This window comes from Camelina sativa, chromosome 5 (assembly GCF_030686135.1).
Source record: "Camelina sativa cultivar CO46 ecotype springtype chromosome 5, ASM3068613v1".
NCBI lineage: Eukaryota > Viridiplantae > Streptophyta > Magnoliopsida > Brassicales > Brassicaceae > Camelina > Camelina sativa.
The window spans coordinates 33,674,418-33,688,698 of NC_141884.1; the positions used below are offsets into that span (position 1 = coordinate 33,674,418).

A 14,281-nucleotide genomic window follows, 5' to 3' on the forward strand; every position below is an offset into this window, starting at 1 on the left:
GAGTCCCGCTTCTTACAAATGTAGGAATTTGATTAATAAACCGACCAGTTGTGGCCCAATGATTGACAAAAAAAAACACCGGTCTCAGTTACCCATAAAAAATAAACAAGTTTCAATTAGTTTTCTAAAACTATATATATATTAATTACAACATTTCCAATATATTTCATATTGTCCATAAGACATGGCTTTTTTATAGTTGCAATCTGGCCCTGGGACTACAAAAGTCAAGCCTAGTTGGCATATTAGGCAACGGAGAAAAAAAGACGAGATGATTGAGAATTGTGGTTTTTACTCGATTTAATTCATAGGGCGAGATCAAATTAAACCGGATCATAATGTGTTTTTTTTTTCATATTATATATCAACTACAAATAATGCTGATTTTTTTTCTTTTAAACTGATGTATTTTTTACAGGCTTAACAATATAATTTCTCAAATTCAGCTGTAAATGTAGTATGTGGGTCTAACTCAACTTCATAGTTCCACACACACACACACACACATATATACATATATATATATATATATATATGTTTATTCATTATTTGTTATATATTAGAGCTTAAGGGACTGCATTTTTGTCATTTCATGAAAATAGAGTTTAACAGACAGAAATAATATAAACTGATTAATTCTACAGTAATTAAGTTGCAGCTATGTTTCTAATTAATCAGATCCATTCATATCTATATAAACTATTTGTCTTACTAGTTTAACCAATTAACAAAGAAAGAGATAAGTATGAATCGGCTCTCTTGTCTTGTCATACAGTTGCCCTAAAAACATATGGGTCGAGTAAATGGGGTTGACTGCTTTGTCTTGGGGGTTTTGTTTTGTTTTTATATTGGTTTTGCTTTTTTTTTCTTTGGTTCTGATAGTCGCTCATTTGTATTTGTTGTACATGTTATTTGTTGTGAAGATATTTATAAATCCTCTGGTGTAAAAACATTTCACACGTTTAGTATAGATTTTTATCATTTATTAAATCCATGCATACACAATATAAAACAAATTGAGCTAAGAATCCCCAAAAAGAGAAACTCAAGATTAAATTTCCACAGTGGGAAACTAACTAATTCACAAAAAAATCTAAAAACTTATCTTATTATTTAGCAGAAGTGTGTATGTGGAAGCTATTGATTATTTTATATCAGGCTTACAATTGATGTGGTATAAGAACATCAGTTTTAGAAACTAGAGTTTTAAACTTAATATAATTTCAAATATATATATCAAACACCTAAGGTAAATGTCCTTTTTTGGTAAAACACCAAAGGTAAATGTTTTTCACAGATATTCATTAGTTTCAGGTTATCAGGTCCATCGTCAGAAAGTATATATTTACAACCCAAAGTAGTTATTTATGGATAAGAAATTGAATGTTAATTTTGTAGAAAAAAAGAATATTAGGGTTAATACAATTTTGTGGTATTTTTTGTGTGTGTGGTGAGATCATGGATGATGGATGCAACAAGAATATAGCCAATAGAAGAAAGAAAAAGGTGAAAGGGAACAAAGAATCCGACAGAAATAGTGTCTTATCCTCATCTCTTCATTTCTCTTTGGGGAAAGCATATTCTTACTTGTCGCTTCCCTATAGCTTCTTCCTTATTCTCTTTTGCTTTTCTCAACCCTATCTCCATTCCTTTTTCTTCACTACACTATTCTCCACTCATCCATTTTTTCTTTTAAATTTATATTATATATATATATATATATATTAATAGTAAAAACTTAAAACTAACCTAAGAAAATAGAGTAATTTTCATAAATATTATAAAAATAACTTTTGTTTTTAAATTGAATATATCATCTCAAACGTTTCAAAAATAACAAAATATTTGAAAATTAAACCTCAAACTCTAAATTCTAAACACTAAACTCTACTCTTTAAAATTATACTCTATGTAACATAGTCAACCAAACTTAAAAAAAAAAAAAAAAAAAAAATTTAATTATTGTAACTTCATCAACTAATACTATTTCTGAAAATTTGTAGAATGTGTAATAGTTATCCATAAAACTAAATTTAGTACAATTTTAAGATATTTCTCATAAAAAATATTCATAATATTTATCAATACAATTATATCACTACCACCACTGCCACCGTCATTGCTAACATCATCATTCCCACTACGGTCATCGCCACCGCTGCTATATCATCTCAATTTTTTTTCTGTTGCTACCGTTATCACTACCACACACTATCGCCACCACTACTTCCACCTTTGTAACTTCTTCTCTACTGCGGTCGTCCGACCACCTATCACTCTTATTACCATCATTACTACCATCACTGATTCACTGTTACCACCACCTTACGCTATTTTGTATATCCTTTATACTATTTACTTAATTTCTATATTGTTACTTTAATTTATTTATTGAAATGTGTTAGTTTTTCAGAATTTCCTATATCTATATTTTTACTGTCTCTGAGTAGTTTACATAATATATATATATATATATATATATATACATATATATATATATATAATTAAAAGAACTAATTAGGAAAGTCATAATTAAGTTTATTTCTGATTAAGATGAAATTGTGTACAACAGTAATGTGAAAATACGGGGTGGCATAAAGATATTGTAAACTATAAACACATGTAGTTAGGACATAAGATTCCATATTATAGAGCATCATCACTTATAGTTATCAAAAAATTCGTGGTCTTGGTCAAGCCAATATTTACAGGGCACATGCGATCTTATCATCTTTACAACAATCTGGACAAACTTGAGTGAAGAATACATATATATATATATATATATATATACAGAGATACTGATAAAGTATATATTAGTTGCAATGCATTATCTTTGACTAGACAATGCTGTCAGCACGCCATATTTGTACCTCGATTCATTGTCTTTGGTTCCAAATATAATTTAATAATAAAATGATTGGATATGAAAGAACAACTCCATTTCATAAAAATTCTAAGAAATCAGTTTTGGTTTTTAAATTAGGGTTCTTTATTTTTAGATAACTGGCAAAACCAAAATATAGAAGCGACACCGTAAATAAATAGGAAAGATTAATCAAATAGTGTGTTATTTAATTAAAACATATGCGTTAGAAGCCATTAATATTACAACTAGGAGCTAATAAAAATTGAGGTTTAGATTTCTTTGTTAGTATATATGATAAATAATGCATGCAAAAATTATTTTATACATAAAGAGACGAAATAAATCAACTAATTGCTAAAATTCTTTCCATCGATCTATAGTTTTTGCAAATTAATTTAATGTTGTTACTTTAAATTTTATAAAGACAACCACCCATGGACAGTTTAATTTTGGCTCTTTTGTTACACGGAATATATGATATCTAGTGGGAAATATGAATATATATATATATATATATATATATATTCCAATAGATTGATTTTACAGAGCATTCTATTTAATTGATATCTCAGGGTCTTTCAAACTCACATTCATTCATTATGTGGGGAATGAGTGTTCCATGGAATATAGCTTTGAAGGCTCTAGAATTGGTTTCCAACATCGACGGAATCTCAACTTATCAAAGTGATAAGACTAAAATGCTTACTTCAACTTTCACTTTGAACCATGTTTTTTGCATAACACTATTTGAACCTGGTTCTCATATGTAGGTCAAATCAGCCATGTTAAAAAGTTAGACACGGTTCACAAATTATTGGATATATTTGGGGGTTTTTTTGTTCCACCGTCATTCAGGGCAGGGACTAACAATTATAGCTACCAAATCTTATTTGCTTCATACGCGTTCGTACAACGACATATTTTGACGATAGCAATAGATTACAGCGACAATATCATGATTTGTTTTGTAGTTGTTAATTAGTATCATTAACATTTTTCAAACACTTACTGAATGTCTAAAATATAATTGAGCGCAGTTTTACCAACGTGTAACGACCACAAATAAAATATAATTGAGAGGAGTTCACCATCATTCACCAAATAAATGATGGTGAATGAAAAAACCGTCGTTGCGAAATTTTTTACGGAGGTCGCCGACTCGCCGGTGTGATAATGTGTCGCCAGAAAAAACGACGACGGTTATAACGATCACTGCAACTCTTTTTAATTGAAGCGGCGACTCATTTCAAAGATTTAAACTCCCGAGGCGTTAATTTTTCAGTCGCAGAAAGTGGTCTGCGACCATGTAATGAACAGAACCTTACTTGGTTGAAGTTGGCGACCAGAAAACATAACGTATTACGTACTATTTTCATTTTTGTCAGCACTACTACGAGATGACCATGTCAAATATATGGTATTTTAACTATATGGTTTGGATATGGTACGTGCAATCTGTTTTTGATAGGTCAGTTCTGATTGATTAAAAAAAAAAACAAAAGTGAACGAATTTTAGTTGCCAAAATTATAGGTTTCGAAAGAAAGTGAACAATCTGTTCTTGCGTCGTTCACTAGTTTCAGATTTTTGGTCGTCGGTCAAAAAGGGAAATTGATAGTACTATCATCATTGAATTCTTGAACATGATTCCTTGAAATTTTTTTAGAGATAGAGTTTGCAAAAATCTTCGGCCACTTCAGGGAGGTTTCCGAAAGTCTAAAATGTCGTCCAATCTTTGGTATTATTGGTAGATTCATCATTTTATTTTCATCGAAACTCCAGTGACCTTTATCCAAATTGACATGCTATTCACATGGCAAGGCAAGCTCCGATAGGCGGCTCAGTTGTAGCCACTCAGATCCACACAAACAATATCTTACGGAGATCTTTGTTATTTCTTTTTCTTTTCCGAATTTATATCAGTCAGTTTCGACATTATAGTACTGATATAATAAGTCGGTTTTCTACTGCGTTACGAATCACTAGTTTCCGAATTACAAGTAATGTTAATGACATAAAACTTAGAAGAAAATTGAAGTTTTCTTAACTTTTTAAACGAGATAGTATAATGGCTTTGTGTTTCTAATTTTGGGTTTTTACTTCTGTCATTTATGTCAAAATGTTTCCCTATTTTGGGACAGATTTTTTTGGGGTTTCAGTCTCATTTGCCTATTTTTTTAAGATTTCAGTCCCGCTTGCTTAATATTTAAAAGTTTTCAACTCTTCTTGCTTTTGTAATGATTTATGTGGAATTCAATAACACAGAAAATTGGACAAAGAAAAAAAGAGATTCTCGAACATGATTTAATAGAATCTTATGCAAATTACACTGTAGTTTTGGTGGCTTTGAATTAACTGACAAATTGCGAGCCAACCAAATTAACTTTTGAAGGGTATATGGAATTAAACTAGAGATGATCGATCGATATGATTGGGACTTTCTCAATGTGGAATGTGACACAATGATAAGACTTTCTCGAAGTGGAATGTCTTGAGAAGCCTCCAAACCAAACCAACTACTATATATGATCCTCTATAGTTATTTCAATAAAATAGTTTGCTAAATTTATTGGCTATATATATACTTATCCAAGACCACCAAAGGTTAATCCTCTAGATAATTTTCAAAAGTATCCATTGATCAAAACGTTTTATTTGAATTCTCCTTCTAATATCTTTAGTTTCCGTTCAAAATCAACAGTAAAAATGAATATTTGAAAAAAATGAAAAATTAGTATACCACCACCTTTGACCTTTTTTATATTGAATTCAAAATTATTAACGTTTATGCATCAATATAGCTTGAATGTTATGTTTGGGTCAACTTAGATCAATTATTTATTTCTCAGTGGTGCGTCATTGGTGTTGAGTGATCAATGGATTGGTGTGTTTAGAAATTTTAGGGTTTTTTCTTATTAATAGTAGTAAGTTTTTACTGATTAATGATATTGTGTTTATGTCGCCTTCTCCGTAATCTGTTTTTGGTAGATCTACCGAAATCACAACAAATAAATTTTTGGGTTTTAGAATTAAGAGCGATCATATTTAGTGATTTAGTTTTATCCCTAATAAGTTTGTGTTACGCCGGTCTACATAAAATGATAGATCATATGTGTTCTATAATTTTAGCTAAATGGAATTTTTGTATTGATTTAATAAATAAATAAAAAAGCATTTCGAATACATTGTCAATTGATTGATCGTCTCACAGGGATATGACAAAACAGAGAATTTGAAAAAAAATTGTTGCCAAAAGGAGTTTCGAAGAATAAAAAAATGAGTGATTGGGCTTCACGGCTTTATTCCATTTTGGGTGGGTATCTTTTAAATAAAGATTTGATCATCTTATTCTTCGTCGTCTTCTCCATATCTCCATATCTCCATATCTCGTGTTTTTTTTTTTTTTCTTGGCATTCCAAAGACCCTAGCCGCATAGCCATAGATTTTGAAATCGGTCCATAGTTATACTATCTTCTTTTTAAAAAGACCTTTACTCATGAGTAAATTGAAATCGTTTAGTTTATTAGAAAATGTTGTAATATATATATTTTCATTTGTATGTTTTAACCCTTTTTGTATTTAAAACGTTTACATAATCCAATTGTGTTTACTCCGCTTTGGTAATATATTCTGTTTTACAATTTACTAGGTTTTTTTTCCTAGATTTTCTGGTTAATATTAACGGAAATTAAATTCATATATATATATATATATATATATATATATTGTAATTGAGTTTCACATTAAACATTACGTGCATGGGAGATGATTGAACTTCCAAAGAGCATACGTTATTATCATGTACGAGATGAAGGGTTGAAAATTATGGAACCGGATAGTCAAACTAGGATTCAACGGACGGTGAAGTGCATTGCGCATGACGAAAGATTAAGCGTGTTGCCAATGAAGTGATATCTTCGCCCACAGTCGCGGCGGTTCGAGCGTGGCTGAATGAAGTCTAGCATTGAGTTGCTTCCAAAGTAGTATCTAGGGAGGTTTGCATAGTTTGAGGATGAGCTTGACATTGTGGCAAGTTTCTAGATCTTGGTGTTGATATTATACTGCTCAGAAAGAAAGAAAAAAAGATATGTTGGTGGGGTTCATACATGCAATACATGGTAATCGTTTTGGTGAAAATTGTGATTATTTAATAACCGTTCTTAGAAGAATAAAATACGTTGTTTCTATTTCTTTTGACGGTTCTCTCTATCAATTAAGTATAATGCGACTGTGACCTCACATTTAATATCAAATATACTGTATCTTATTTCTTAGTTCTTACGTACATATCTCTTTACACGTATAGTTCTGACTTCTCTTCACACGTATAGAAGTTCTGACTCTCTCTCTCTCTCTCTCTCTCTCTCTCTTTTATCCCAAAGAGGTAAAAAAAATCTTGCAAAATAGGTGGATAGCTCCAAAAGAGTATAGCTCCGAAAGAGTAAACATTTTATTATTATTATTATTATTATTATTATTATTATTATTAAGTATTAACAATAGTAGATTTTGAAATCCGTATATACCCAAGGAACTCAGTTGATCAACAATAATATTCCAAACTTGTTGAAACAAAAAGAAGATTATAATATACAATTGAAGCGGAAAAAATATTTCGCTGCGCTCTGTGCATCTATAAATAGTGGCTTCAAGAGTTCTCATCATCATCATCTCAACAACAACTCTTTTTGGTATTTCTCTACAACCAACATACGCATACACTTAGTATATGACAATCAAGATCTTGAGTCATATATTATATAGCTACAATGATCATCAAACTTGTTCGTTTTAACACAAGTTCTTGATGTCCGTAAGAGATTTGTGTCAGGTTCTTTTAATACGCCATATATTTTTTTCAATCGCGAATTAAAAAAATCGGTTTCTAATGGTTTGGGAGGCATTGGTAGTGTTGACAGAAGATAGAGAGCACAGATGATGAGATACAATTCGGAGCAGTTTCTTTGCATCTTACTCCTTTGTGCTCTCTAGCCTTCTGTCATCACCCGTTATGTCGTCACCCATCTTCTTTTAAATATTATACGTATATACAACTATGTTCATATCTTGTTTCTTCCATGGCTTAATATCTACTTGTAACTACAAAAAACGCAAATTTAGCTGTAAACATGATTTTGTAAAAAGATATTATATTGCACTTACATGTAGTTATAGATATAATATATATTCTTAGTGAAATTTGTAAGTTTCGAATAGTTTTTTGTTTTATCTTCAAAGTCTCGGTTTGAATTATCATGTATTTTCATTAGGTTTCACCCTCTCTATCTCTCTCTCTTTTTTTTTTTTTTTTTTTTTTTTTTTTTGTTAGAGTCAGCAAACTTCTTTAGTTATTTCTATACCTGAGATCTGAATCATGAATGTCATATAAGAGCACAATATATAGGTTCAAATATTTTAAATGTGGACATTATACTTCGATTTTGGAATTGGTAAGGCTAGAATGAAAGTATGTAATAGGTGAGTATCTTGAATATTTATATTTGATACGGTTGGGAAAAAAATGAAACAATTCAATCGTTTCAACTACCTCAAAAAGAGCCCTTAAATGGGGTTCTTCAAACATCAATTTGTTTCATTGTGGAGGTTAAGGTAAAATTGTGTGTTTAAGTCTGTATTTCTTATATCTACTTTTGTTAATTTAACAGTTTATATCTTTTGATGTTTATATAACTTATATATGTTCAATAAAATATTTCTTCACATACAAGAGATCATTCAATTTTAAAATGTCCATACATACCTATAATTTATGGAGAATTTCGCCTCTCTCGGTTAATCTCATATTTCATGGGGTTCTCAATATGGCAAAACAAACTCACGTGGCTTCAAAGACAGTCTCACAGCAGCATTCAACCTTCCTACCGCTCATAGCAACACAAATTACAGTCATCTATGTGACATGGTGAAAGTGAAATAACCAGATATCCAACAACTGCCGCATCCGAAAGCATAAGATGTATACAATACTGTTGATCAGGGAATCAAAAACACTTGTCCAATACTGTTGATCAGGGAATCAAAAACACTTGTCTTGCCAGGCATTTTATTCAACGGTTAATCATAAAAGCTGATAGCTAGGTTTAATGGCTTTGTGTCAAAGAGTACACTGATTTCAAAAACAGTCTAATATAGTTGGAAATATACAGTATCGTAGTAATGTTACCACAACAAATCATCAAATATAAACTGAGATCAACCATAGAAAATTCATGATTGTCCATATGAAAGGCAAAAGTAACTTGATGACCCACTCAATACTCAATTTGACCCACTACTCAATAAACATGTGGCGGCTGTACACAGAGAGAGAGAGAGACATGGGTTTCGAACTTTGTTAGTAGGCTGAACTATTTACTAGGCCTGGACCAACCCAAAAATTTCAAATTCAGTAAAATGTTCGAGATTTGCTTTACTATGTTCTGTGAAGACAAAAAGAAGTAAGTTTTCTAATCATTTGCTTCTAGTGCAGTCACATTTCTTGCATATACTTTGTTATATTCAGATGACTTTGTTAAATGTTTATGTAAATAGTATATAGTTTTTACGAAATAGTATATTTTCTTTTTTCGTTTCACAATGACGATCAGTAATTCATTAATTTCATGTTTTCGGGATGATGAGGAGGAGATCATCCAACCTCGACGTCACTGCAGACGTGCAATGGATGATGAACGTAATATATATGATCTTAATGATGATACATATACGTGAACTTTGAAGTTGACTTTATTACGTCTCTTTGTGTTTGATGCGTATTCACGCTTTAAGATGAGTAAACGATGGTCTATTTTTATGTTGAATATTTCTTCACCCACAAGAACAGATTAAAATTGGGAAATCATATAGAATTTTCACTGAGGAGTTACAAAACGATTTACGGATGAAAATGTCCTTGGAACAAACTATATGGTAGTATGAACGTGTACGGTTGGGTTTGAAACTTTGAATGAAGGTAGTAACACAAATGAATATGTGAAGTGTGAAGTGAAGTGTGTTAGAAGTCATTTTTTGTTTTCATTTACTGAAAAAAAAAAACTATTATATATTGGATCCGTTTGATTAAAGAGTGACACACAAATCTAGATCATTATTGATCAAGATATTCGTTGAATAAAATAACAAAGTATATATTATTGTGAACTAGTTGAACAAGTTAAAAACTTATCTGTCAGATTAGTTGAGTAGAGTAAACAAATAATTATGAAGAAAAAATAAAATCGCAATCTTCTTCAGACCAATTTATTAACACCTCGTGACAAGCATGTACAGTTTTTTTAATTAAAAAAAATACTGACGTGTGTGAGTTGTATTGTTGTTTCAATGAATTTTTATTTGATAAACTAAATCTCGTAATACTTGTATTTGCTCGAGAGTTTCCGAAGACTTCAAATTTCAATAATAGTTTCCCATCACTCCATTATTGAGATTTATCATTAATGATGAAGAAGTATATAACAATTTATACGTTGAAAACTGTACTTATATTTTTTTTTGTTTAACCACCGTTAGTTTTTTTACATATTGTCACACAAGTTAAATCTTATAAAGCTGATTAGTATAGTCGTCGCTCAATACCATAACTTGACCCAACCACCAAATATAATAAAAGCGAGAGAGATGAACGGCGAGGGAAAGGTGGTTTGTGTCACCGGAGCTGCCGGGTACATAGCTTCTTGGATTGTTAAGCTTTTGCTCCTCCGTCGCTACACCGTCAGGGCTACCGTTCGAAACCCATGTTTGTGTCTTCTTCATCTCTCCTTTCTTCTCCTTTAGCTTCCTAAGCGAGTTTGGAGTAAGCAATTTAAGAACTGACATATTTTTATTTATTTTCTCTAGTGGATACAAAGAAAACAAAGCATCTTCTTCAACTTGATGGTGCAAGTGAAAGACTAAAACTGTTCAAAGCAGATCTTATGGAAGAAGGTTCTTTCGATGAAGCTATAGAAGGATGCGACGGTGTATTCCATACTGCTTCTCCGGTTTTATTCAACGTTACAGATCCTCAGGCTCGTTTAGTGACTTCAAACACTATATATATATATATATTTTTTTTTTTTTCAAAATTAAAATCTATAGTTTCATAATATTTATAAGTTTTGTCGGTTGGAGTTTTTTTCAGACTGAGCTGATCGATCCGGCCGTTAATGGTACTTTGAACGTTTTGAAAACGTGCGCAAAATCTTCTTCTGTGAAGAGGGTCATCTTAACGTCGTCCACAGCTAGTACTGGTTCTCCTGACCCAAACGTCCTGGTGGACGAAACCGTCTTCAACGATGCAAGTCTTTGCTACCAGATGAAGGTCCTTGAATCATGTGCTTTGTGATGACATAATCAGCCAGTTCATGAGAATTCACTCTGTTTCTTACTTTTTTTTATTTGTTTTCAACTTTCCAGGAATGGTATGCATATTCGAAAATATTAGCCGAGGAAACAGGGTGTCGGTTCGCTAAAGAAAATGGGATCGATTTGGTTGTAATGAATCCAGGAAACGTGATCGGACCGGTTATGCAGCCAACTCTGAATTACTCTATAAAGGTGATTGTGGATCTGATGAATGGTAAAATCCCTGTTTATAGTTGTTACTACAGGTTCGTGGACGTGAGAGATGTCTCTCTTGCTCATATCAAAGCGTTCGAGGTCCCTTCTGCTAGTGGCAGATACATCATTGTTGATCCAGATGTATCAATGAAAGACATTCATAAGCTTTTGCATGAATTGTTTCCTGAATTGTGTCGTGTTGATAAGTAAGTTAGCTTTTATACCTTCATCTTTTTATTTATACGCTTAATATATTGATTGAATCCATAAGCTAATCAACAACACTTTATTGTAGGGATGGAGAGAATGAGCTGAGTGATTTCGCATACAAAGTGTGTGTCGATAAATTGAAGAGTTTGGGAATTGAGTTCACTCCTATTAAAGAAAGTCTCCAGGACACTATTGTTAGCCTTAAGGAGATGTCTCTTCTTATATGATCCTTGAGAAGGAGTCCTTGTCTTTATTTTTCTTGTGATTTGATAATTTAACTCTTATGGAGAAATAATAAATATGATGTCATAGCTTCTGCAATGTAATGAAATTTTTATTTAAGTTAAATAAAATTGTTAATTTAAGATTTAAAAAACAAAAAAAAAAAAAATTATGTCTAGCTATGTCAAAACATTGAGATGCACAGGCCTAGCCTCAACAGTCTCTTCCAGACTCTTAACAGAGCAACTCACCTTAAAATGTCATCCGACACAAGTACTGCATTCTCAAAGTGATTTCATCGGGTAACATCAAAAGTAAGATAACTGAGAGAGGACAAGACGCAGTGGATTCCCAGAGGGTACCATGTCAATATGAAAATTATGAAGTTTAAAATATCAAAAAGCCTCCTGCTGTGTTTGCAAAAGCTTGTGAAACCTTCACAGATGGGCAAGACTTGGTCTGTGCATGAAGACTCCAGAAGAACTCACAAGCTTTTACAAACACATGAGGAGTGATTGAAATTAATATCATCCATCTAGAAATCTTATTAATGCAGTACCTGCTATTTAGTTCTTTAATGTTACCAACAACAAATAAACGATCTCGTAAACAACTTGCAAAACCAACAACTTCACCAATTTCGATGGATAATCAATACCATGGTGCAGTGCAATCAGAAATGATTTTAATTTCAGAACTCAAAAAAGCCAAACAGAAAACTACAGGAAGGTAGAAAGATGAGGAAACAATTGTGTTAAATTTTCGTACCGTACTTCAAGATCTGATTTCAAATACTTTTTTTTTTCCTAGTGCCCGAGAGAAATCAACTTGACTTCTGAATCCTGTGATTGACCAAAACCATATCATAGAAATCACTTATCAACAAGTGGGAAATACTTGAGGAATCCTGGTCTGATAAACAACTACAAAACTAGTCAGTAGGTAAATTTGTTATCTCGTTCATTTGGTGACACAAAACGGAATCCTGTTTTTGAGACAAGATAGCATCTCACCAACAATTTGAAGATGTGAGGAATGATTATACTTCAAGACTCAAGCATACAGAGAAGAAGGACTGAATGGATCCATTTACCTCCCTTGAAAGTTGGACAATAAGGTACCGCTTCACTTGTCAGGGCTAGTCCAGCCGCCAAATAACCCCACAAAGACCCCCGGGTAAGACTCACTACAAAAGCTAGCTTATGAGTGAGGTTGCCTCTAGGTCTTATAAGGCTTCTGTTTGTTCCCTTCCTATCCAATGTGGGATTTCTATCACATCAACATATCAATAAGGAAACCCATAGAGGTTGAACTCAGGCATGACATGCAGGACTATGTTAAGAAATTATTATCATTTCGGGGAGGCATCCATGAACATAACGTTTCCAGTAACCTCATGCTAAGTTTAAAACAAAGCTATAACTCATGAAATTCACACATTTCAGACAAGAAATCATAACTAAAAGTGTATACTATAACATGAAATCAATGATTCTACGCTGCATAATGGAGCGTGCAGTGGTAACATTTAGTAAGATCTTCTAGATGTAATAATGTAGGATTAGCCATCCCACAAACGGCTAAGTTTATGATTCATCATTATTATAGCTCCAACTTCTATAAATGGTAAGATCCTAGGCACAGTCTAAATAAACATGGTAAGTTCAGAGGACCAGATTAGAAAAGGGCATATCGCCAATGCATATAGGTATAACATGCTGAACAAAAGCTACTCATTTAGGCTAAATACAGTTGTTTGGACCATTCACTAGAGCTAGAGCCGCAAAATGAACACAAGATTCTTCTTTTCTTTGTATTACCGTTTGTTCGAACCTAAGGGGGGGGGGGGGGGGGGGGGGGGGGAAAGTCAATACTAAACCACAGACTGTTTCAATTTGAGGCAGTGGTGCAATGCAACGTGATCCTTCTCTAAGGCAACACTCTTTCTTAAACAAAAAATGGACAAGTTGGATGTATTTGACCTTCAATAACCTCTTTTAAGGCACAGCACCTATAATTTAGCATATCAAACTAGCATACTGATATCAGACACAGCCTACTATAGTAAAAAGCAATATACCATATATCCTGGTAAAGTTACCAGATAGTACCACTGTAGTCACCAAACTCAACCAATAGACAAAGCATCCTCCATATAAAAGCCAAATTTAACCCAACTTGATCTTCTTACTCTTAAAGATTCACAATGTATCTTCCAGCTAGTAAATATCCCAATCACATTCTACATAAACCATTGACCTTGTAATTTGAAACCATTTTAGCAAAAGAAGTAGTTTTAGAACAACTAACACATACTATGAAATAGAGTAAGTTATTCAGCATACGGCAGGAACTAACTAGTGACAACTTTTAATCACAAAATCGTCAAGAAGTACTTTTCTGCAGGGACACCGTTATCCTCT

The 14,281-nt window shown here is 32.5% G+C and overlaps 1 protein-coding gene across 1 annotated transcript; it reads left to right on the plus strand.

Annotated features, from left to right (window-relative positions):
- Positions 1-10,225: 10,225 nt before the first annotated feature.
- On the plus strand, positions 10,226-12,072 carry LOC104787676 (phenylacetaldehyde reductase). Its single transcript, XM_010513281.3, has 5 exons — positions 10,226-10,623; positions 10,725-10,894; positions 11,008-11,187; positions 11,283-11,632; positions 11,722-12,072. Exons 1-5 carry the CDS (start codon positions 10,506-10,508, stop codon positions 11,861-11,863), a joined length of 960 nt encoding a protein of 319 aa, XP_010511583.1. The 5' UTR covers positions 10,226-10,505; the 3' UTR covers positions 11,864-12,072.
- Positions 12,073-14,281: the final 2,209 nt, after the last annotated feature.